This window comes from Anneissia japonica, unplaced genomic scaffold (assembly GCF_011630105.1).
Source record: "Anneissia japonica isolate Jap-2015-1 unplaced genomic scaffold, ASM1163010v1 scaffold5330_len1712360_cov203, whole genome shotgun sequence".
Taxonomy (NCBI): domain Eukaryota; kingdom Metazoa; phylum Echinodermata; class Crinoidea; order Comatulida; family Comatulidae; genus Anneissia; species Anneissia japonica.
The window spans coordinates 1568245-1593860 of NW_022711894.1; the positions used below are offsets into that span (position 1 = coordinate 1568245).

A 25616-nucleotide genomic window follows, 5' to 3' on the forward strand; every position below is an offset into this window, starting at 1 on the left:
CAAAAAAACCTACAGTTCTTGAAGGGTTGTATGACTGGAAAAGGAACCCTGAGGAATGACAGCAATACGATTCTGAGACAAATCCAAGGTCATTAAAGTCTGTCCATCAAGAGCTGTAGCAGGAAATTCTGTCAAAGCATTGTCAGAGAGAAATCTAAAGGATATAAAAAATAAACATATGTGTATATATAATAATTATATGATAAATATATAGACATAAAAATAAATTACTTTAATAAATTAACTTTAAGATCACAAGTAATAGCAACAAATTGTTAGGTTTTGTCAGTAGAAATTTACATGATCTTCTACCTTATTTTGAAAAAAAAAATCACATTTTAGTTTTAAAATCATGCACACATCTCAAAAACTTTATTTCATAGTTTGCTGGGAGCAAGTCAAGAGAATAAAGGGCTTATGAATATCATGTGGTCTCAACATTTTAGGCCTGTCACCTATTTTACTTTTAATTTTTTTTTCATTTCCTTTAAGACTTCTAATACTTAGGTCAAACAAAAATAAAACCTAGAACCAGATTCTGCAATTACTGACTTTAATGACCATTTATAGTATCTATGAAAGCATCAAGGAACAGCAACACAACACTGTACGTTGGACAAACTTACATTTCATTAGAAGAGACGCCATCAAATGTGTTGCCAGGAATCGAGGTGATCTGGTTATTTTCCATGTGTCTTTAAAGGCAAAATATACAAATTATCTAAGCTTTTTTAAATCTCATTTTAAGGCCACATTGCTTTCCTACGGTTTAATAGTAAATTATTTACTAGTGACCCATAATATTTAAATGAAAAGAATTACAATATTTGTAACAACTGATCACACACATCACAGAACAAATGACATTTTTTGCTTACAGTTCATCAACTGATGATCCACTGGTTCCAAACATGTTACCTTTCAGAGTTGTGATACCATTTAAATCAAGACGCCTACAAATATAAAAAAACAACATAACCAATTATGTTAACGTATATATATTTTTTATTCAACTATAATAACATATCTACCAGCATCAATGTGTAGCTTCAATTAAATCACAGTTTGAAAAAACTTAAAAATCTTCATTATTTATATTAATTAATTCTTCATTATTATATTAATTAAAATTTAGTATGTTTGCAGATGTTGCATACTTACAGGGTATAAAATATATAATCAGATAATCAATAATTATTTGAAAATTATTTTTAATATAGAGAATAAAACCTCTGAGACACTGGTACTTGCAAGCCAATATACATATATCAGATTTAAGTACTGGCAGGAAAGAAACATCATCAACTGGCAAAGCATCTTCTGAAATAGGAGGTTGGTTACATGAGCTCTTAACACATTTAATTCTGCTACCAAACCCATTGCCAGCTGCCTTCCGGGAGAACTGATAATATATTAGAAAAAATACAAATCTTATGAACTTGCAGGAGATGGGATATTTTCCAGGAGGTTTTTGCTTGTTTCCTAATGCCAACAACCCACAGGGGATTTGGGATCCCTGAAAAGTCATGAGACTGGGTCCCAATCAAAATACCATAAATGATCTTGATACTTACAATTCCATACTAACAGTGACAGTGGAAAAAGCTTCTTCCTCGATAGTTGCAATATTATTTGACTGCAAGTAACTGAGGAGGAATACAAAGTTTTTATAATTAACAATAATTATAATAATAGTAGTAATAGCTATTACTATTAGTTATTATCTGTTATTAGTTTTGAATAGCCAAATACTAAGAATAATAACATTAACAATATTTATAATAATATTAATAGTAATAATAATGATAGTTGCGATACTATTTGACTGCAAGTAACTGAGGAGGAATACACATTTTTTATAATTAACAATAATTATAATAATAGTAGTAATAACTATTATTATTAGTTATTATCTGTTATTAGTTTTGAATAGCCAAATAATAAGAATAACAATATTTATAATAATATTAATAGTAATAATAATGATAATGTGCAAAAACTGTTTTTTTGTAAAAAATGTCCTGCTGTGTGAAAAAAAAGGAAAACATTATTAATTATAATAATAATAATAATAATAATAATAATAATAATAATAATAAGCTTTATTTAAAACACGGAAACTTAGCTCAATTAACAGTTGATATTTTGGAAGGCCGTGTTTACAACAATTTAAGTAACCAGAAAATTAAAAGACAGAATGACTTTACAATTCACTAATCAAACAATTGTAAATGACCAAATATCTTAACTAGACTTAAATCTTACAGTTAGTTACAGTACACTTTACAAACTGGAACAAAAAACAAAAACAGTAGTTTTTGTTAGAAACTACCACAATGACGTTAACAAACATTCTGTTAAGTGTGACTACAAAGTCGCTATTATATGTTTTAAATAAAGACAAATTTCTTAACATTTTTAACATTATCGCTAATTTAATTCCAAAGTTTTGCACCTCTATATGACAAAACTTCTCTTCTTGTAGTCAGTTTTTGGTTTTGGCAATATTAAGTCGGGTTTAGTTCATATACCATAGTAATTATTTTTAAAGACAAATCTGTTAGATACATAATGAGGTGCAAGGTTATTCATAATCTTAAGTGATGGCTTCACTTATATATAACCTTTGGTCTAAATTCATCCATTTAAGGCTTTGCCGAGCTGAAGTGCTGGAATCACATCTTGATTTGTTTAAAATAATTTCAGCTGCACGGTTTTGAAGAATCTGGAGTGTTTTACTTTGTATTTGGTTGGTACGTCCCCATACAATATTCAAGGTGTGGTGCCATGAGTGAATTGTACAGTTTGCATTGGACATCTTTGGGAAGAATTATGAACATGGTTTGTAAGGTAGTTATAAAACAAAAAAACACTTTTGTGAAAATTGAAGTACAGTATTTAAGTTTTTAAGATACCGTATCTTAAAAATTATAAATTTGTTCAAATACAACTTTTTCAAGAATTTTTGATAACACTGGTAGAATTGAAATAGGTCTGTAGTTATTGCACTCATATTTATTTCCGCTTTTATGAACTAGACTTATCGGAGATTTCTTCCATTGATTTTGAAAAGTAGAGTTCAAGAGTGACAAGTTTACGATATAAGTTATAGGATAAACAATTATATAAATGACAATTTTAATAAGTCTAGCTGGTATTTCATGAATCAATCAATCCACATTTTTTGCATTTCTGCAATCCACAGCAGAAACAATGTTCAGTGGTGCTGATATTAACCGAACTTATTTCTAAATAGTAATTGGAGCAGTAACTTACAGGTATTCTGAACAAGACACGTCTGTAAAGGTAAAACTAGATAGACTTGTTAATTCCATATTTTGCAAAGATCTGAGAAATACACAAAAATACAGGAATGTGAAGAAAAATGATATGCTTTGTTTTTGTAGTTTTCATATTAGGGTCGAAAAAATATGTCATATCAATTGCATTAATAGCCATGTCAATGGAATCAAATAAAGTAAGATCTCTCTTTGGCTGTGTATATGTTAACCATTTTGATGATGAGGGCTAGTGGAACAAGTAAACACCTAAGATGGTTAGTGCCACACAGAAATCTTACATTCCATATAACTTTCTAGAATCACACAGATGTACTCAGCATATGGCCAATTATGTACCACAGAAATACTGTGCAATGAACTACTTAATGATGAGGGCTAGTGGAACAAGTAAACACCATTAAAAAATATGCTCTGTTCTCTAGGGTGTGTTACAGTGCAACATGGAAATTTTTTTTACATTCCATATAAATTTTAATATTAAGCAATTAGCAGACCTGCGCATAGTACACTAGCGGAAAATTATTTTACGCATGTCAGATTTAATGCTTGAAAAATAATCCTAAAGCCTGCAATTGGCTCAAAGGAAATTTTTGACTGCATTAAGTCTTACCTAATTATAACTAAAGCCCCTTTTAGACAGAGCTGCAATACTTCAATATTGCGGTAAAGTACGTCGGCATGGGTTTCTGTCTGAAAGGGTTGATACGCCAATATGCCGGCTTACTTTAGGCCACCTTGCACCCTAGTAATATTGCCGCAATATTGTGGTAACAGTTACCCATGGCTTGCTCTGCCTGAAAGGATCTACTCGATATTGCGGTAATCAAGCCGACGTGTGTATTTATGCATAAACAAACAAGGTTAATGTTGAAAACAATTGCGCGGTGGTATTTAAACTACCAATATTACGCCATTCTACAGGACCTTTCAGACAGAAAAGTGTAAGATTACCGCAATATTGCGGTAACGAGCACTGTGCGAAAGGGTATAGACGGATTATTATGCCGGCATGCTTATCTGAAAGGGGCTCAATGTACAGTATGCAACTCTACTAATTGCTTTATAAGTCAACAGCCGTCTTTTAATGTTAGTTTTGATAATCAACTATTGTAGCAGTCATATTGGTTGCTATAGTGATATGATCATACTGCTGTGTGTATTACATTTAGCTGTGCACACGTATGCTGCTCCTACGCTAGCTAGCGAGACGTTACACATCAGTTCGGATATTTTATTGTGTTTGAAGAACTTTTAATGTTATTTTGATAGACATTCGTCAAAGAAATAAACATTTCTTAAAGCATTTGAAAGAATACAGTAGGTCCTAATCACTTTTTGGTCAGTGTAGAAAGGTAAAATCGTGTAATGATTTCATATCTAGGCTAGGCTTCTTTTACGAAAGTTAAGTTTTCAATTACCACTTGTTAAAAAATTATATTATCATGTCTGTAAGTGAATGTCCCGATTCAGTTACATAAATTATATATTAATTTTAAATGTAAAGGTAAATCATGTAATGATTTCATATCTAGACTAGGCTAGTTTTACGAAAATTAAGTTTTCAATTACCACTTGTTAAAAAGTTATATTATCATGTCTGTATGTGAATTTCCCAATTCAGTTACATAAATTATATATTAATTTTAAAGGTAAAGGTAAAATTGTGTAATGATTTCATATCTAGGCTAGGCTAGTTTTACGAAAGTTAAGTTTTCAATTACCACTTGTTAAAAAGTTATATTATCATGTCTCTATGTGAATGTCCCAATTCAGTTACATAAATTATATATTAATTTTAAAGGTAAAGGTAAAATTGTGTAACAATTTTATATCTAGACTAGGCTAGTTTTACGAAAGTTAAGTTTTCAATTACCACTTGTTAAAAAATTATATTATCATGTCTGTAAGTGAATGTCCCGATTCAGTTACATAAATTATATATTAATTTTAAAGGTAAAGGTAAAATTGTGTAATGATTTCATATCTAGGCTAGGCTAGTTTTACGAAAGTTAAGTTTTCAATTACCACTTGTTAAAAAATAATATTATCATGATTGTAAATGAATGTCCCAATTCAGTTACTTAAATTATATATTCCATATACAATGCTATTATGTTGTACATACATTGTTTTTGCAGCTACAGAATTAAAAGCATACGGATATAAGTTTTTCAGTGGATTTCCTGTCAGCGATCTGTGAAGGGAATTAAACATATATAATATTTTTACAATAATAACAAAAGTATTTATATTAATAAAATTAATTTAAAAAAATAAAAATAATGTAATAATATTTATACCATGATTAATTTTAAAAATATATCATAATAGAAAATTGAAAACATATGACCAATGCCTGGGACTACTATAAAAATACTAAATTATGAATACTAAATATATAAATTTAGTTGTCTAAGCAAGTGTCAAATTTGTTAATACAAAGTGTTCCTATTTATGCCTAGGAAGGTACTTGGGGCAGCCAGGCTATGGCAATTTTTTGTATAAAACTGACTAAATAAAAGTCAGTATTACATGCAATGTTATATTGATTGAATCAAGAACATTTTAATAAATAGTTAGATCCTACTTACATTGTTGCACTTCCTGTAATGGTATTAAAACCATATTCTGCTATATATGAAATTTTGTTGTTACTTAAATTACTGAAAGTAGTTGAAACAAAACTGTGTTAACAAGTTACTGCCTCATGAATGGTTGTTTATATGTTAATTGTAATAGGCCTATAGCAGGCAAAACACCAGATTGACATCAGACAACCTAAGCAGCATTGGCTCTGCTGGTGGAGCAAACACAGTATAATAATAGAACACTTTTGAGATTTGTACCCAGGTGAAGTTGGGGTAACATCAGGGGTAGCACCAGCAGGGAGCCAGGAAGAAAGGGCCCCGTCGGGAAGAAAAACCACAATTTGTCGGGAAGAAAAAAAATTTATATGTATTTTCTACACATTAGTAGACACTAATATCGATTAAATAATGCTTAAATTCTCTAAATTGTCACTTTTTCGGGTGCTTCGCCCCTAAATCACTTTTCAAACATTTTGAGCAACGCCTGCTCATGCCCATGGACTTTGCTCTCGTCAGGGACATCGGCCCCCCCCCCCACCATTGGGGACCTCAAAACCCCCGTCGGGCAAATCCTGGCACCACTCCTGGATAACACACTTGCTCGTGTCTAAAGAGATACATGAAAGATTATTGTATAAGTTGTAAATCAAAACCTACTATGGACAGTACATGAATAGAATAAATATCAATTATGTTAGCAACCCAAGGCCGCCTTAGAATAAATATTAATTATGTTAGCAACAAGGCATCCTTAGAACAAATATCAATTATGTTAGCAACAATTAAGACATCCTTAGAAAATTGAAACTTACAGATCCTGAGACACTTGAACATCTTTGAATGAATTGGCAGGCACACTCGTTATTCGATTATTTTGGAGATAACTGAAATTCAATTGAAATCTATTAAACCAAGAAATACATCCACAAAAACTAAGATAACCCATAGATGCTTCCTTTGAAACTTGCCTCTCTAACATAAAAGATAATTATGGAATAGCTCTTGCTGTACGATATAGACAAATTTACCCATTCTTAGATTGTCTACTAGTCTTCTTCATGATTTCTGCAGACCTACTGTAGCTGCATGATTTGTTTGTGCTAGTGCCCATGATGGGTTTTCGTGATACAGACTTAATATATGCATCTAGGCGGATGCATGCTGTCTCGGAGAGTTCTGAGACACAGCTTCTTTCTCTGTAGGCCGGAGCATCAGCCTTCGTTAATCCAGGTAAAGTATTCATGAAATTCACATTACTTTTCAGGTGAAAGCTAATAATCTATTGAAATATTTACCACAGATACTATCTAACCAAGGACACTTCTACTACTGATACACACCATCACAAAATGGGTAGAGGTAAACTAGTGTGTACTGAATGATATGATTTGAAAAATAATATGAAATCTTACAAGTATGAGACAGTCAAGGAATGAAAGTCACCGCCCTGGGGTATCTCAGACAGTTCATTGTTGTTAAGATATAAGTAAGTAATCGAGCTCCTGTTAGCAAATGTTCCGTCCTCTATATATGCTATTTCATTTGAATCAAAATGGGCTGCAAATGACAGTGGGCAGTCTTCAAATGATGTGACTAGAAGACGGCCTAGCTTGTTCGAAGTCATATCTCTGTTAGATTAAAAAAATGTCTTTAAATAACCAGAGGAGTATCATGTTAACATTTTTCATAAAATAAATTTTTATTAAATAGTCTACCAAGTTTGACTAGTGACATAAATTAAAATGCATCTTATAATAAGAATTTACATTATCATATGTACAAACCCACCTATGCATGTTCAAAGCATAGTTTATTACCCTCAGCAGTGGCACATGTGCCTGGAAGGTTAATGGCACATGATTCTGTATGATCAGTTCTAAGTGCCTGGGCATCAATGGAATTACCTGAGGTCAATGGTAAATGTGCTTGGGGGGAAATGTTAACATACAATACCATTACATAAAATTGATGAAATATCAAAAACTCTCTTAGAACTTACAAATTAGTGAGACTTGTACATCCATCTAGAGCAGTATCTGGAATCTCATCAATGTTGTTGTATGCAAGATTCAGGTTTGCCAGGTTACTCATGTTGCGGAATGGATTTTCATGGAGAAAATGAAACTCATTTGATTGCAAATTTCTGCAGGAACAAACCAAACAAAATTTTAAAAAATTGATATAAGAATGAGGTGTCAATAATGGCTGGTTTCCACAAGATATCACCAAAACCTGTTTGTAATGCTGATAAGTTGGTCAATCAGGAATGCTGTAGCAATTGTAGTAAAAACACAAAGCGATAGCGTAGCAATTTTATGAAACCATAATTTTTGAAGGACAGTCACAGATAATGAAAACATTCAATTATGTTTGTTTGTAATATTTATTGCTGTCATAAAACAATACATTTACAAAAGATGAAAAAATACATATCTTAAATAAAACATTTAATATTATAAATAAAAAATGACATAGCAGAGGATAGCCCTTTAAGCTGGAATGCTCGTTTCAGAAGGGGTCCTCAACTTTATCAAACATCAGCAAGAAAAAAAAATACAAAGAAAGAACATAAAACATTTAAACATAATAAAAATATTACTGAATTAAAAATATAAGAGCTAAACTATACATACTAACAATATTTACTTAGGAATTCCTTAATTATTTAATTATATTCCCAAATTGTCATTTTTATCTATACAGGACAATATAAAATTTTCAATTTTTACATAAATTATATACAATTACAAAATTTCCATCCTATCCATTAAATGCCTTTTCAGAGCCCTTTTAAATATTTTATGGTCCGATAACTGTTTTAAGTGACGAGGTAGACGGTTTCAAAAAAATATTGCATTATAAAAAAATGTTTTGCTAAAGAGATAAGAGTTTTTTGGACAAATAAAGTTTATAGTTGAATTCCTCATAATTTTAAAATTTAAATGTCTTTCAAAATGTGATTGCATATATTCCGGTGAATTAAAATAAAATATTTTGTGAACATGATATAAAGTCATTCTGTTAATATATATCATTAAAAATTATCATTGCAAAACCCTCCGTATTTGGTTGTGGCACTAAATTTATATTAAATAATACTTACATGCTTGTCAATCCAAGTGGGAAAGTGCCATCTTCTATTGACAATATTTCATTGGAGTGTAAATAGAGTGTTCGAAGGGTTGACAAACTTGAGAACGTGTCAGCAAGTAAGAAGGCAATCTTATTATTGTTAAGATATCTGTATAAACAAATGTTAAATTAAGACACAGTAATATAATAATATAGCATATTTAATTTACTATTTTAATTGCTTTATCATAATTTAAATTTTACCTTTTTAATTTTCTTGTTGCACTGTATTATTGTTATAATTAGTGCTATTTAAAAAAATTTTAATTCTATATTTTTCACGTTAATATCTTAAGCCAGGCACTTATTGCATCTGACAGTTGATTCTATAAAGAACACAACGCGACGACGCACGCACAATAGATCGTTTTTAATGATGGTCCATTCACACTGCCACCGCCAATCAGTGGACGCCGTCACGTCGTCTACCGCTCACACGGTCGTCGGCGGTCGTACGATGCAGTGAGTGCCAGGCTAATTATAAAAAATGAGCATGAATGGCAAGTAAAAAATGACAAAAAATGATTTTCCAGCTTCAAGCTTAATTTACTTTGTTCACCTATATTTATATTTCTAAGCATTTATTATTATTAAAATATACTATTGTTACATTTGAGGTGATTACATTATTATGTAAAGAAAAATATAATTATCATACAAATAATGAATGTGTCTGAGTGCAATGGGAAGAATATTTTCATTAGTTGAAAGTCAATCTTTTAATGAATAAAAATATTCTTTCCATTGCACGAATACAAAACATTCATTATTTGTTTTATAACACACCTACATAGATCGGTTTGGCCTAGGCCTAGCAAGACTGGCCTAGGCCTATCCTCCGCGCAAAACCAGGCCTAGGGTCAGGCTAGAAATCCATCAGCGCATTTTGAAATATAAGAGCCAAATTTCACACATATTTTGCACAAGTTTGAGCTAGTTTTTGAGGTATCATCCATGCAATTAACATACTTTACTGCTGTTTACAGTAAACAAAATCTCTGATATATTACACACAGCTAAGACAAGTTCAGCAAGAAGTAGGCCTGAGAAAGGTTAGGTGGAGTGACATCATTTCATAGATTCAACCCTCCAGAAAAAGGCAGTGCTGCGTCTTTCTAACCAATCAAAAAATTGTATTAGGTTGAAGTCATTTCATATCTATAGGCAACGTGCAATGGACGATTCGGATGGAAAAATATGCAGGGTGGAACAAAATTAAACGATGAGCGATGAAATGGGCAAAATAACTAATGTCATGTGGTATGAAATTCACCAATCAAATGACCGGCATCTATTTAGGTGTTTCATAAAATACAATATAATGATAAACAGCTGTTAAAAAATAAATAGCAACTGGCTGAAATAATGGTAAATAATCTTCTACATAGGTTTATTTTATTGGAATTAAGAATAATATTAAGAATATTTGAAAAACAATCATATATGTACATTTAACATTAAACATATAACATATGATTGTGATTTTGGGTAAATATGCTATGTTAAACTTAAAAGAGTTTATTAAGCATTTGAACAGACAGCTGAGTAGGATGACATCTTAATTTCAATGGATATGTGGGTCTTGCATGTATTTAGTGAATTTAATTTACAAACAAGTGGTTAAACTACAAAGTAGATTATTTACTTACAATTGATTGATGTTGGGCAATCTGCTTTCATTCTTAACTGCATCAGGAACATATTGAAACCTATTAATTCCCAGTTGCCTAAGAAACAGGTACAAATTAATTAGAATTAGTATAGAAAACAAACATTCTGTGATATAAGGCCACCTCGCAAGTTATTTCCGTCCCATGGTAAAATATCATTGTTTGTTGATGATACCACACTATCTTTTGCTAATAGAAATGTTAATAATATTGAAAAAGCAATGTCAGAGGACATAAACAAAATTTGTTTGTGGATAAATAAAAAAAAAAAATGTATAAATATTGAAAAAACTAAAATTATGCCTCTGGGTACAAACTGCCGATTATCAAATAAAAACTTTAAAATTGATGTAAATGGGAATGAATTAGAAAGAGTTTACAACTATAAATGCCTTGGTGAAATTATTGACGATCAATTATCTTGGCATGATCATGTTAAGTCTGTATCTAAAAAAGTGTTCGCAACTCTTTCAATCCTAAAGCGTCTAAAACCTTTTATTAACCAATCTACTTTAAACCAAATTTACCTTTCACTTGTTCAACCACATTTCGAATACTGTAGTACTGTGTGGTCAAAACGCTTTGATAATGATCTTGATTTGACCAGACTCCAAAAACGTGGTGCAAGATTAATATTAAATTCAAATATTCTAACACCCTCTAAAGAAATGTCACTTGGTTGGTTACATTTAAGTGATATATTTGAACTAAAACGGTCATCTTTAGTATTCAAGTGTTTAAATGACAATGTGCCCGATTACCTTAAATCATATTTCAAACTTACTAATAAAAATCATAATCACTTTACAAGAAATAGTTGCAAATCACTTTCACTTGACAAATGTAAAACTGAATATTATAAGCATTCTTTTAAATGGCAAGGTACAAATCTGTTCAACACTTTAAATGATGTAACAAAGTCATCAAGTAATTTAAATGTTTTTAATCATTAGTGTAAGATTAATTATCTTTTATTGTATGTACTTAAATGTGTAAATTTTTAGTTAAGTTTTTGTTGTCTATAAATATTTTGTACCCAGGGCCCCAAGGGAGACAAGTCTCTTTGACTGATTGGACCACCCTGGTAAAATATTGAGAATAAATAAATAAATAAGATACAAGATGCAATATATTGTCAAATAATGATACATTCAAAATAACGTTTACATTGCAAACAGTGTTGAATTTTAACTAATGAATCCACTGTATAAGATCACTCCGGCCACAGACTTTCTTCTGGGCGAGACCCTGTTGGTCAGATTTTTTGTATTACACGACTGGGACTAGGACTTAACATTTGAATTTTTTTCTAGGTCAAACTCAGAGGTTGGATTTTTTTATTTTGGTTGTGAATGCTGAGTATTCAGTGAATTAAATCAAGATTGCTTCTACCTCCCCCCCCCCCCCCCGTGGGCAACAAAATAAAAAATTTATTTCAGTCTTAAAATGATCAGGCTTACTGGTGTAAAGTTGGAGCTATATAATTGAAATGTTACTTACAATGTAGAGACAGAAAGACAAGTAAAGGTTTCTACTTCCAGATTTGTCTCATCCAAAGAATTTGAATTGAGGTTCAAATTTCTAAGTGACTGTAACTTGCACAAATCCCCTTCATTGATGCCTTCTATTGAGTTATAAGATAGGTCTCTGTAAATAATAATAATAAAATAATAATAATAATAGTAATAATAATAATAATAATAATAACAACAATAGATGGATTTATATTGCGTAAAAGGCCTCTACGCACTCAGTAAAAGACAAAAAACTACTTTCCTATTTTATTAAATGGACAAGAAGACATGACATGACAAATTCAAAATATGAAAGGGCAATTATGTTGTATTATTAAACTTTTTTAAAGTAAGACATTCATTTATTTTTTTAATTTAGTAACTGTTTCATTAATACTGTTTGTCTCTTGTTAACTATATGCTCTTCATATAAAAAAAATCTCACATAAAGTCTTGTTTACTTTATTACAAAAACCAAACCTAATACAATAATGACATACTGATTATTATTGTTTATTTTCAAGAACTATTTCAGCTATTTCTTTTCTATTCTTCCTTCTTCCTTTATTCTTTTACATTTTTTATTCATAACTAACAGATTACTTACACATACTGTACATTCAATAAGCTTATTTTTAAATTACACTTTTTTATGTTTTAGGGTTGGCTTTTATGTATAAATTGTGTCTGTATTTAACATGTTTCTATATAAATTTGTATTTGTATTTAGATTTCTAATAAAACATTATACTTACAAATCTGTAACACTTGACAGCATAAGGAATGGATCATGTAAGTTGAGTTTATAGCTATAATACGTCAAGGCAGAAGAACTAAAAGCATCCCTTGCATATGTTGTTATGTTGGTGATGTCATTATGATCCAAATATCTGTGAAAATTCATTAAAAAAAACAAATATAATGCTTTGTCTTTATACAGTTTGTTAAAACAACCAAAGAGCAGCCTAGACTATAATCACCATAGTCACAAATTGAGTGATTCTCAGTTATGAGAAAAATTCTAGCACTTACAGGATTTCTATGGCCACTGAATTACAGACTAGTCTAGAACCTCATCTAAGCTACACCTCCAAAATGGAGGCCAATCATCAACAGAAATATAATTATATTGAATTAAATTAAAATTTTAAAGGCATATGAAAGAAAAAATATGCCTCCATGTAGGATACACTCATATTTCAGTAAATTGAATAAATTTTAAAATGCAAGCCTGGCAGGTCTTGCTGCTTTTGTGTGTCTTGATTGAAAAGCAGACTAATGAACATTGTCCCAGGCTCCAGCCTACCCAGAACTAAAAGTATGTTCATGTGTATATGTGTGTCTGGCAAGTGGGGGGAACTTACAAAAAATTAAGTTTTGGATAAGATTCCTCCGATAGAACTGGATGTGGGAAAGTGGTTAAGGCATTATCGCTAAGCCACAGGTTAACAAGCTCGCTGCTAATGCCTTGGAACGCATCATACGTTATCACCGACAGCTTCGCGTTTAAGTCATCCTCCTGAGAGTGAAGAATTCTGAAAAAAAAGCAAATAACAATGACATAAGGTTACTTTTTTTACTCACAACCAATGAATCAAGCATGAATACGCAATGCGCTGCATACATAAATGAAAGAGTTCAGTTGTTTCTTTCTGTGAATCTACCCTTTAACAACCAACAATGATACTTGTGTTCTTTTGTAGATACAAAAATTTGCCATATAATAAACAACTTACAAAGTTCGAAGTTTTGGTAAATTAGTGAAATACTTGGATCTCAGGGCAGTAAACTGGTTTTGATTTAACTCTCTGTAAAACAAAACAACTGATATCAAATATTGCAATGTTAAGTAAAATGATCAATAATTAGAAATTAGTAGAAATCCGCATTGTACACTATAGGAAAATTATTATACGAAGGTTAGATTTAATGCTTGAAAAAATCAATTGCTGTCTTCTAATGTTAGTTTTGATAACAAACTATTGTAGCAGTCATCAGTTGCTATAGTGATATGATGGATACTGTGTGTGCGTATGCTGATTTTTTTGCTCCTGCAGTGCGCGTTAACTACACATAAAGACACTAGAAATATTTCTAGTATCTTTGCTACACATCAGCAGTACTGTCAGTACGGATACGATGAATTAATATTGCAATTTGTATTGTGTTAGATAAACTTGTTTGTAATGTTATTTTGATAGACATTCGTCAAAGAAATAAACAATTCTTAAAACATTTGAGAGAAAATACAGTCACTGACTTTTTGGTCGGTGCAGACAGGTTAAAAATTGTGCGATGATTTATAACTACGCTAGGCTACAGCTTGGTACTAGTAGTAGGAGGCCTTGGCGGCCTCCTGTCTGGCCGAGGCCTACATCTAATTTCGTTCCTTGAGTCTAGAATATTCCTATTAAACGTTCAGTTTGTTTAGTATATTAGGGTTTATTGCTTCAAGGAATTCCTTAATTGTTCATACTTAATATTGCGTTTCAAGTAACTTTCTTCAGGTTCTAATTAACCTTGTTTTACGAAAGTAATTTTCAATTACAATTTAATTTTCATCGCGGTACGCGATACCTTTGCGGTGAAGAAAAATTTGGTATTTTTATTTGCACACCAACCTAAAAAAAATCAAGCCAAGCGTCCATTATTGAAAAATTATTGGACTGTGGAGGATAGGCAAACAACATTGGTAGTTGCAGTGATGACATCACGATTGACTTATAATTCAATATATTATCTATCAAAAGCATCATTAATCAATCACCTAAATTTACATGGTTTAAATGCAAAGAAAAAAATCCCTAATGGCTAGAGTGCATCTAAAGCAGCAATCAATCAATCAAATACAATAAATAAAATCAAACTATTAATCAATCAATCAAATAATCAAAATATAAAATTTATTATATTATCAATCAATCAATCTATTATTCATCAAAGGCACAATCCATCAATCAATCAATTTTATCTAGCCATCAATAATACAATTATTCTTTTAATAAACCAATTGAATAAAAAAAATTAAGGAACCTTGATACTGATAATCAGCTACAATCATATTCTTATAACACAACTGAAATTCAAAGACTTACAAATGTAGAAGCTCTGGTATGTTATCAAATGCCTTCTGTTGAAGTGTTGTCAACTTATTTGCATGTAGTTCTCTTTAAGAAAACAATTTGGCTGATAATCATTTTCAGGATTTTGTATAGCAATAATAATAACATATACGTTTTTGATATAGCACCATATTTTTCTTTATTATTACTCATTCGTATAAAAAGTGATAAAATAACTCACAAGATTTTGAGTGACTTGAGCTGACTGAAAGCTTTTGGAGCTATGTAGTTGATTTCATTGTTGCTAAAATTTCTGTAAAATTTCAAAACCTTTCTCATTTATATATGATAATAGATAAAAAGTTAATTGTGTACCATAGTTTACTATAGTAAATAGGTATGGCTTAGCATATCATTTGTTATTACACCATTTGGCCTCATAGCTCAGTTGTAGTAGTATTATAATTGGACGATCATGGGCTCCAAACATCAATGGAGAAATACAATTTACTAATATATTAATTATTATCTTAAATGTCTACCGGTGGAAGTTACTATACATAGCCGTCGGAAGCATTTTGCAAGTGGTCCTGCCAGTATAGTAAGAGCTATGGGGTGGGGGTGGGAGTTAAGCGCTTAACAAATTTGGTTTTTAAACTGACCCACTAACCCTAACCTCGTACAGACTTTAGTGGGGTCTCCAACCCAGATCCCATAGATGCTGACAACCTGGTGCTACCACTCCCCTTCAATTGCAGCCACAATATTCAGGATGAGATAGAGTCTTTGGGAATATGGCACTTCTGCATGCTCGAAAATAGCAGTCGGCAAACCTGTAGGGCCTCACTGCTCTGCATTGACAGACATAAGATTTAATGTTAGTAGGGACTAGGCTTCATAACCTGCTCAGCCCCACAATGGACAAATAGAGACAAATGTAGGTCTATAGCAAAAATGATACAAATACATTATAATGTTTGTTTGTTTGTTTTTATTTCTTGCTCTTTTTGTACAAAAATCAAATGACCAACCAAATACAAAGGAAATTTAACATCACCAAAAAAAAAACAAAAAAAAAAAACACATTACATTATACATCATAATCAATTAAAGAAGAAATTTAAAGGACAAGAGCAATTCCAGGAAGGAAAAACATCAAAAATTTTCAAAGAAAAAAAATACAATGAATAAGAGTGCCTGGTGTATTCATGGGAGGCCTACAAATACGAACACTGTAGAATTTTGAATAACATACTGTACTGCTGACATACAATTTGAACTACACTTACCGGTATTTGCAAAATTCGGCCTGAAGCTCTACCAAATTATTTATCATACGATTAGATGAGTTGTACTAAATCAGTTTTTCAATCAATACTGTTATGTTTGCTTTTATTGCTAGGCTTAAACCAATTACACTTTAATTTTAGTCAATTCTTGGTTTATACTTAATAATAGGGCATAAAGATTCAAGGGCGATCCAGCTTTCACAGGGGTTCAGAGGTTCTACCATGCCCAGAAAAATATTAATTAATTATGAAGATGAAGATGATGATCGATGATGATAATTATGATGATGTCAATGGTCGATTTCGATGATGGTAATGGTAATGATGATGTTGACATAGCAGGTGCAATTGAGAAAAAGTGGTTTGGTCAAAGCCGGTGTGGCCGGTGCGGTTTCTGACGGCCCTGATATAGTCAACATGACAAACGCAAATTTAAATGACATACAGATGTTGCACAGGTGTCCCAGCCAATGCCTCAAGGTTTCTCTTTGATATAGTTTCCAGCAGATTTTGGTCAATGGACATAAACAGAAGTTTCGTCATCTTCATCACAGCATCAGTTGGAAACTTAGTCATTAGGTTCATGCTAAGTCCTCTACATTAAGACAGATTAAATTTGCAAATTAACTCTCACAAATTATGTATCAGAAATCAAAGACAAAATATAAGAATACAAATTTACAGACTAACAATCTTTTTGTGGGCATTGGCCTACAGTATAAATACAAGAATGGTCAGTGATGCAGTAGGTAGGCCTGTTATGGTCACATGGTGTAGGCCTGTTATGAATGATCAGCGAGAATGTCCTCACTACGCATCACAGAGGGACAGGGGTAGTACGTTTTAATTTAAGTAAGCCTAGAGGTGTGTCTTGGCAGTTAATGCCACTTTAGACATGATTATCCATGTTTACATCACCACAACTAGCTGCTGTGTTACAAATACTGGCAAAGGTACATTTTTAACAGGTTTCATGTTTCTTTTATACAAAATTCCAGAAGGCAGTGGCAGCTATGCATTAATATATATATACTATATATGATATAATTTATGACAGACCCTCTATAGCATCTATAGGTCTGTGATTACATACAGACAGAGTCTGTGGTTATGATAGTTTCTCAACTTACAAGAATTCAATTTTAGAGTTTGAGAAAAATCCATTAGGCAACCTGTCAATCCTGTTGTTAACCAAGTTCCTGAAAATATAATAAATGGCAAAAAAGATATTACTATGAGAACAGATAATTTTTTTATGTAAAAGGATAAAAATAGATAAAGCCAATGCAATCAAACTACTTACACATGTGTGAGTGATGCCGGTAACCCTTTGAACTCATAGTTCGTCTCAAACTTTAGCTGACTCTCAGAAATCTCACTACAAATAATATATCATTAATAGTATTACTATAAATGTATTAGCTTTCGATAAAATTATAAGCAAAAATATATTTTTTCCCTAAGTAAAATATTATATTATAGGCCTACTAATAATTTTATTCTGGTGAAACTAAGTTGGCAATGATCATAGCACTGTCAATCTAATCATGGTGTACTGAAGATTTTATGATTTTTGTTATTGATACTCGCCATGCAAACTTTCAAGAAATATTTTATACAGTAAAGTTCATTATAAAACTAAATATAATACAGTTATTATAACTATATCTTACAGTATTTCCAGACTTGTGCATCCAGATATATCAGGGAATTCACTGAGACTGGTTTGATGAATAATACTGAATGGTATTGGAAAAAATCAAAACAATTAATGTCCATGAAAATACATAACAAAGTCACTATTTTAAGTTCTGTCAGTTGAACTGTGAACTGTACATTTCTAAATTACCCAGTATTTTCAATGTAGGAAAAAAAAATCAGGTATAATAAATTGAAAGTTCTGATTGGATAACAGTATAGGCTCTACTGTAGAGTATCATACTGTTGAAAGAATGATATACTGCATCAATTATCAATATAGTATGCTGGGTTAACTAAATAGAATTATTTGGTGCAAACATTTTGTATCTACTGTATCCTCCCTAGGCTATGGTCCTGTTGTCATCTCATCCTTTCTTGCCTACGTACTCTTGGTACATCCATATGCCTTTATCAGCTGTTTGCATACCCCTTCTTTATCTATCCTTCTCCCATTTCTACTAGTTTATACTCACAGTGTCTGTAGACTGGATAGTCCTGCAAAGGTCCCATTGTGAATATACTTAAGATTACCAATAATAGTACTAAGAACGAAAAACATAGATATTTGATTACAATATAAATTATCTTCCTCACCACTGTATTATTTTTCATTTTACTTCCACATTATTATTGTAATAAATATGATACTGCTCAACTAGTACATTATATATCAAATCTAAAATTGAAAATGTGAATAAGAAGATAATTTTTAAACCAAATGAGGCAGCATTTAAATAATACAAAATCCAATACTTTTTGCCCACACCCATATATTTCTGCCAGTAAAGCATCTGAAAATCATTCAAAAAATTATTAATTTTCTTTTTATTTTTTTGATCTGTGATTTACTGATACTCAATTAGATAATGTATATGGTTCTTTAAAATAAGCAATTCAAAGTTTTTCAATATTTTTCTTTATTTTATTTGGGTGGCTATTTGGGTGGCTACCCTTTAAAATTCCCTACAAAAAAATATACAATGATTAAACAATAATTCAGTATAAAAACTTACATTGAGGTTACACTCGGGGAAAATGTAATTGCTGTTAAGTTATCGAAGTTTTGATTTACAAGTTTGCTGAAAATTTTAAAAATACATAAATTTTAAGCACTCATATTATTACATACAGAATGTAATAAAAATGAAAGGCTGGCTAGAAAGCTTATTATATTAAAAGAGTTGTAAACACTTACACAGTGGTTGCTGATGAGCAGTCGACTGTTAGCTTGGTAACATCACATGTGCAGCCGCTACATGTATTTGCGCTGTATTCCGAGTTTGATTTGCCATAACCAGTTGATCCATAGTTATTTTTGTCATCTGACCATAAGCCTGTAAACATGTCATTTCCTGTAAATATAACATTAAAGATTCTAAATGCTTTCTGTGGAATAAAGATCAACATTTCGTCGCTCACATCACGAACTACAGTAACACAATCAAATTAGATTGTGTTAGTTCGTGAAATCACAAAAGCGCGTTAAAATACGCGCAGTGGTCATTACGGACTTTTTTGTGATAAAGAATACGAAAGTGCCTGACAAGCAATACGCGCTCGTTTTGACGCGCTACTGTGATTTCACAAACTAACACAATCTACTTTGATTTTATTAGTTCGTGATGTGATCGACGATTTGTCATCTTTATTAGAGTATCGTTAAAATATAAGATCATAAATTAAGCATAATCTTACAATGAATGAATTAAGTTTTTATTAGTTGTATGAAAAAAGTGCATCTGGTAATTTGATCCTGCAACATGTCTAAGATTGTGGCATACTGCTAGACCATAAAGGAGTACGAGTATTATCATGTTTTTACATAGTTGACAAAAAATGTTCTTACCTGTTAAATACTCAGGATCTAAACCACCATCGGCGTTAGGATACCGGCTATTCCAGTAATCCGCACCTTTCCAGATACTCACACACTCTCTTACAGTACTCAAGATCACAAGTACTCCAATAAAAACCTTGCCACTTATTTTGACTTCCAAGTTGATCAACATTTTAATCGGCATTCATAAAGATATTATTAAGGTGGTCAGGTATGTTGGAATCCTGTGAATGAATGAAATAAAAAAGGAATAACATGGTGTTCTATAGAGCAATGACTCCTTTACTTCATTATTAACTGTATGTTTATTTTTACAAAATGTAATTTAAAAATTAGCAATAGAAATAGTAAGATATTAGTATAGTTAAGGAGAGAATTTTTTTACACTCTTGTTTTGCAAACTTAATTTTTAAAGATTGTCAGAGGAGGGTGGAAAAAGATATAAAAATAAAAGTTTGTTTTATTAACTTGGTTTTGCCAAAAACATCCAGACAGAGCAAAAAATAAAAATAAAATTGTATTATCATAAAATAATATCATTGCCAACTTAGTTTCACCAGAATTATTAGTAGGCCTATAGTATAATATTTTACTTAGGGAAAAAACATATTTCTGCTTATAATTTTATCTATAAAAGCTAATACTTTTATAGTAATACTACTAATGATATATTTAATAATATTTTTTTAAAAATAAGATTTTTTTTTTTGGTTCCAGAGATTTTCTTGAAAAGTATGTTGATAAAAGTATCAAAAATTAAAGTTTTGTCATCCGTGTAACAATTCTTCCATATTTTGACGTTAAGGCACTTTACTATTTCATGTGATTTACTGATATTAATTATTTATCAATACCTTGAGAAATATATGTGTCCTAATGGGAAAATCCAAGGGTGTATACCACTTGGCCTCATACAGTAGCTCAATAGGTAGAGTACCAGAATGGTTATTGGAAGGTTTTTCTTAAATATTTATTATATTTTCAGAACTTTCCATTATTTGTGGCAACAGGTGCCCTAATTGGCCATAAATAACATTTTATTTTTATTCAAAAATCATCATTATTGGTGGGCGGTGGGTTCGGTAAACAAGGTATAAAAAAGTCTTGCCTAAATTACAAAATATTTTTAACTACTGGTACCAAATTGTATACATAAAGTGACTGTACTCATTTAAATTTCCATGCACCATATATTTGCCTAAAATAAAATAATGATATATAAATTTATACTTAAAAATATTAATGGCAATATTAATGCTAAAAATATTAATATACTGGCAGTTAATTAATACAGAAGATATTTTAACTACAGTACCATATCAAATACTACTACAGACGACAAGTGTTCTCCATTTTTATCACTGTGGCTTAACTCTTTTGTTGCCCTTTTGAATCCATAATTTCACAGAAAAGGATAATGAGTCACACTTGTATTGTGCAATGAGACAAACGTTGAAAAATCAATCACGGGTAACTGCTTATTTGAAAAACAGACTTACCTTTAACACTACAATAAGTTTCTGTTGCGTGGCAACATGACAACTGTACAGTAGTAGTAGTAGGTAAACACAAGAGGCAGGGTCACTCTGTGGCAAACAACAAAAGATTCTTAGTATTCTCTGGATAGCAATCAGTTTATGAAGCTATGAGAATAGTAAAAGAGGAACAGATATTCAATATTACAGTAATTACAAACCCACATAGGGAATGGCAGTATGTGTCTGATGTTAACAGTAATGCAGTGGTAGTGACTGCACTGATACTATATGCCTTTTGTAAATGCTATTTAATTTTCAATTTATTAAAATATACACATAACATACTATGTACCAGCATTTTGAAGCCTCATTAAATTTTTATTCCATGGTAAAAACCTGGTATTTTAAAATATCTCTCTCAATTTTGTTTTTATAATACAATTACAACAATAATATAACAATGATAATAAGGCATAATTTATAATAACAGCTCAAACAATTAACAAATTAGTAATAATAAACTATGATTTGATTTGAATTTATTTGGAAAATCACTTAAATACTACAAAATAAAGACAAAACTTAAATATGTTATGAATTAATTAAATTAAATGAATATGATCGTGGACAACTCAAAAAAACCTTGTGGGATTATCCATTGGGATCAATCTAATACTTAAATAACAAATACTTCAATTAATAAAATATGTAATAACAATTACAATTATAGCATCTTAACTAAAATACTGAATATCAAAAACTTATATCAACAATTGCGAGACTACAACATCATTCAAAACATTTCTATATCCACAATTGCAAGACTACAACATCATTCAAAACATCTATATATCAACAATTGCGAGACATATAGCATCATTCAAAAAATCTCTAACTCAAAACAGGAGATCATTTTACATTTTATTCATTCTTTATTCAGCCAACTGCAAGAAAACAAATCATGAAAACAAATATCTAAAATCAAATATTGAAATATAAATTCTATAAAGTGCAATTTAAACATTAAAAAAGAAGGTTGTAATATGTTAAGTGCCTGGAATTGATGCTATTCCTTGGAGTGTAGTTTAAAGTGGATTCTAAACAAGCTAGCATCATTCATGGCCAGTCTGCATGTTTACACAGCAAAGTTATTGACAAGATTAACAATTCTCAATAGGTATTATTACTATGTATTGTGTAAACAAGTGAGCAATCCTAGGCTTCTGTATGAATAAAGAATAGAAGTTAAACAGATAGAATTACAGTCTGTATTTTAGGTAAGAGCTTCTAATGTAAATTATTTCACTAATAAAATCAATAACATTAACAATATATCCTTAACACATGAGGAAATGATACAGATTTTTTTTTATGCAATCCCTGGGGGAGGGCATTTTTTATTTTGTTTAAGTTCAGATCATCCTCATGTTTCAATGAGTTAAAATTAATGAATCAAATCGATTTCTAAATCTGATTTTTTTCATGAGGAAATGATACAGATTTTTTTTATGCAATCCCTGGGGGAGGGCATTTTATATTTTAAGTTCAGATCATCCTCATGTTTCAATGAGTTAAAATTAATGAATCAAATCGATTTCTAAATCTGATTTTTAAATTTTTTAAATTTAAGATGCAATACATTATTATTATCATTTATTTTAAAATCAAACCGAATTATAGTTTATATATAGGTAGGCCTACAGTAAATAAAATAATTTATAATAAATCACTTTGCTCCTAACATTAACAATATGCAACACAAGGAAATAATTGACTATTAGAAAATATTCGAATAAAAAAAAATTGTCCACTCAGGGACACCAGGGATAAATAATTAGCTTCAAATAATGATTTCCATTTTCTTACTAATTTTATAATATTTAGGCCAGAGGAATAATACAGCATTATTCAATTTCAATCCTGGGTGGATTAAGTTCATTCTGAAATTTGCACAATGTGATGTACATGAGTCTTGGAATGAAGGATATCCACCATACAGCTGTACTGCTTCACTCCTATGCACCAAGTTCAATAGAGCATTATGTACTGTAGTAGTAGTTGTAATCAATATTTAATTCTTTTAATGTTTTCTTTTCAACAGAATAGCTAATGATAAAACAACATCATAGGCATTCAAATTATTGATTAAGACAGAGTTCTACGAGTTAAATTTTTCACATATTAAAACAACCTGCTTCACACTCAAGATAATCAATAGTAAGAAATATAAAGGCATCCAGTTACAATTAAAAAAAAAACAAATTATAATTGGAAATGATCAGGTTGTTATGCTCAATCTTAATATATGGGGCTTATAGGCAGGGGGTGGGAGGTAATGTGATAGAACTGCAATACAAATTCTGACGTAAAAAAACAGGCATATGATATAATTTTCATCCAAGTTAATAAATCTTACATTTTGAGATTATTTTTAGTAGAAACCATTTTTGTTTGAAGATTTGTAAATAAAAATGGAAAAAAAGCACTAAAAAAAAACCAATTTAAAACATTAAATAGCTCATTAAAGAGATTTAAAAAGTATACACTGTAACAGATTTACAGTCCTTATAAATATCCATTACCAATACAACCAGCCCATGCAAACAAATATTTACTGTATCATGCCTATTTCTGTTTACTCCCCTGCTGCTCTATTTTAATCTAATTATAATTAGCACAAAAAAAAGATTATTTAATTGAAATTAATAACCTACACAATTTGAATAGCTTTTCTTGAAAATAAAGATTTGTCTATTAAAATAATTTTGTGATTCAGCAAGTCAATGATCTTACTTTATAGGCCTACCATAGCCGGATCTTTATGTTTATTCTTTTAGTGAACTTGACCTTTGAAAGATGCATATCTACATTGGTCAACAATTCTGTGATTACAGTAAGTGAGTACTCTCACTCACACATCCTTGACAATCACACTTTGACAGTACTGATGCTGTACACTGGAAACATTTACAGTAATTCACAGTAATTCTACAGTACAGTATTGTTTCAAAACCATTATCTAATGGGTTCTATACAAAAATGAAATATATTATTAAATATTATAATTAATATATATTAATAATATGATTTGACATTACACTTTTACAACAGTGGCAGCACACAAGAAAGTTGCGCAGTCAAACCTAAACTAATGAACAAAGAGAAAAACAACAACTTAAAGCGAAACAAATGGAAGAGCTTAACTAAAGAAAATACATTTAGAGGTTAAATTAAACATCCCTCACCCTCCCAACACAAATAATGTACATACTACACATTATGTGCATATCCAGTACCAAATACATATAATTACAGTACTTATTCTTGTTTATAACTTTTACTGTTATGGTTAATGTAAACACCATTATTAATAATTTCATTATTACTAGGCCTATAATATTAAGTGCACACAGGCTTGTGTACATTTGTCATCTGTCTTTAAGTTCTTTCAAGAAGACTCGGTTCTAGTTGAACCCCAGTATGGTAGAGGATGGTCTCAATCCACCGCCGATGTTTAGGCTATAGCAGCGTCTGATTGCCACTTGGTTATTAGTTTGCCGATTACCCACAATAAAATCATCTGATATTAATCAATCATTTCACTGATATGTATGGCATTACCACACTATATCCATAGTGTATACTGCCAACAGGCTATTTAGAAACTCCTTACTCCTCCCCAAAAAATCCTTTAAAGTTCAGGCAATTTACTAATTTCTGAAAGCCTTTTCTACTATAAATATATTATCATAATGTGTGTAAATTAAATTTCAGCCTTTTAATCCGTGCAGTGGTGTATCTAGGGGAGGGGGAGGCTCACATAAAAAATTACTTTCGCTCCCCAAGTCAACCCCCACCCCAAAAATCAAGTTGTTAAAAATCACCAAAATTACTATATTTTGCGAATTGATCATCGAGCCCCCAAACATGGTGGGACTGAAGTGGTATAGATTCTCCATCTGCTGAAGCAAGGCAATTCAACAAAAGGACGCACATCTCGGGACATCAAAGGTTAAAACTCTGGCATCGACATTCTAGGCGCA

General features: G+C 31.0%; 1 protein-coding gene across 1 annotated transcript in view; it reads right to left on the reverse strand.

Annotated features, from left to right (window-relative positions):
* The window catches only part of LOC117107633, a 60144-nt gene that overhangs the window by 31927 nt on the left and 2601 nt on the right, over window positions 1–25616 (reverse strand). The window contains exons 2-28 of the mRNA XM_033249341.1: window positions 21595–21681; window positions 20105–20319; window positions 19454–19610; window positions 19272–19337; window positions 18732–18800; window positions 18231–18296; window positions 17861–17935; window positions 17688–17756; window positions 17003–17152; window positions 15510–15581; window positions 15302–15373; window positions 13943–14014; window positions 13571–13741; window positions 12962–13096; window positions 12193–12339; window positions 10672–10749; window positions 8994–9131; window positions 7890–8033; window positions 7303–7518; window positions 6703–6774; window positions 5894–5965; window positions 5428–5496; window positions 3277–3348; window positions 1575–1646; window positions 879–953; window positions 627–695; window positions 14–154 (exon numbers count right to left, since the gene is read on the reverse strand). Of these exons, the coding sequence (XP_033105232.1) occupies window positions 14–154; window positions 627–695; window positions 879–953; window positions 1575–1646; window positions 3277–3348; window positions 5428–5496; window positions 5894–5965; window positions 6703–6774; window positions 7303–7518; window positions 7890–8033; window positions 8994–9131; window positions 10672–10749; window positions 12193–12339; window positions 12962–13096; window positions 13571–13741; window positions 13943–14014; window positions 15302–15373; window positions 15510–15581; window positions 17003–17152; window positions 17688–17756; window positions 17861–17935; window positions 18231–18296; window positions 18732–18800; window positions 19272–19337; window positions 19454–19610; window positions 20105–20279 (2714 nt within the window). The 5' untranslated portion in view covers window positions 20280–20319; window positions 21595–21681. The remainder of the gene's footprint in view (window positions 1–13; window positions 155–626; window positions 696–878; window positions 954–1574; window positions 1647–3276; window positions 3349–5427; window positions 5497–5893; window positions 5966–6702; window positions 6775–7302; window positions 7519–7889; window positions 8034–8993; window positions 9132–10671; window positions 10750–12192; window positions 12340–12961; window positions 13097–13570; window positions 13742–13942; window positions 14015–15301; window positions 15374–15509; window positions 15582–17002; window positions 17153–17687; window positions 17757–17860; window positions 17936–18230; window positions 18297–18731; window positions 18801–19271; window positions 19338–19453; window positions 19611–20104; window positions 20320–21594; window positions 21682–25616) is intronic.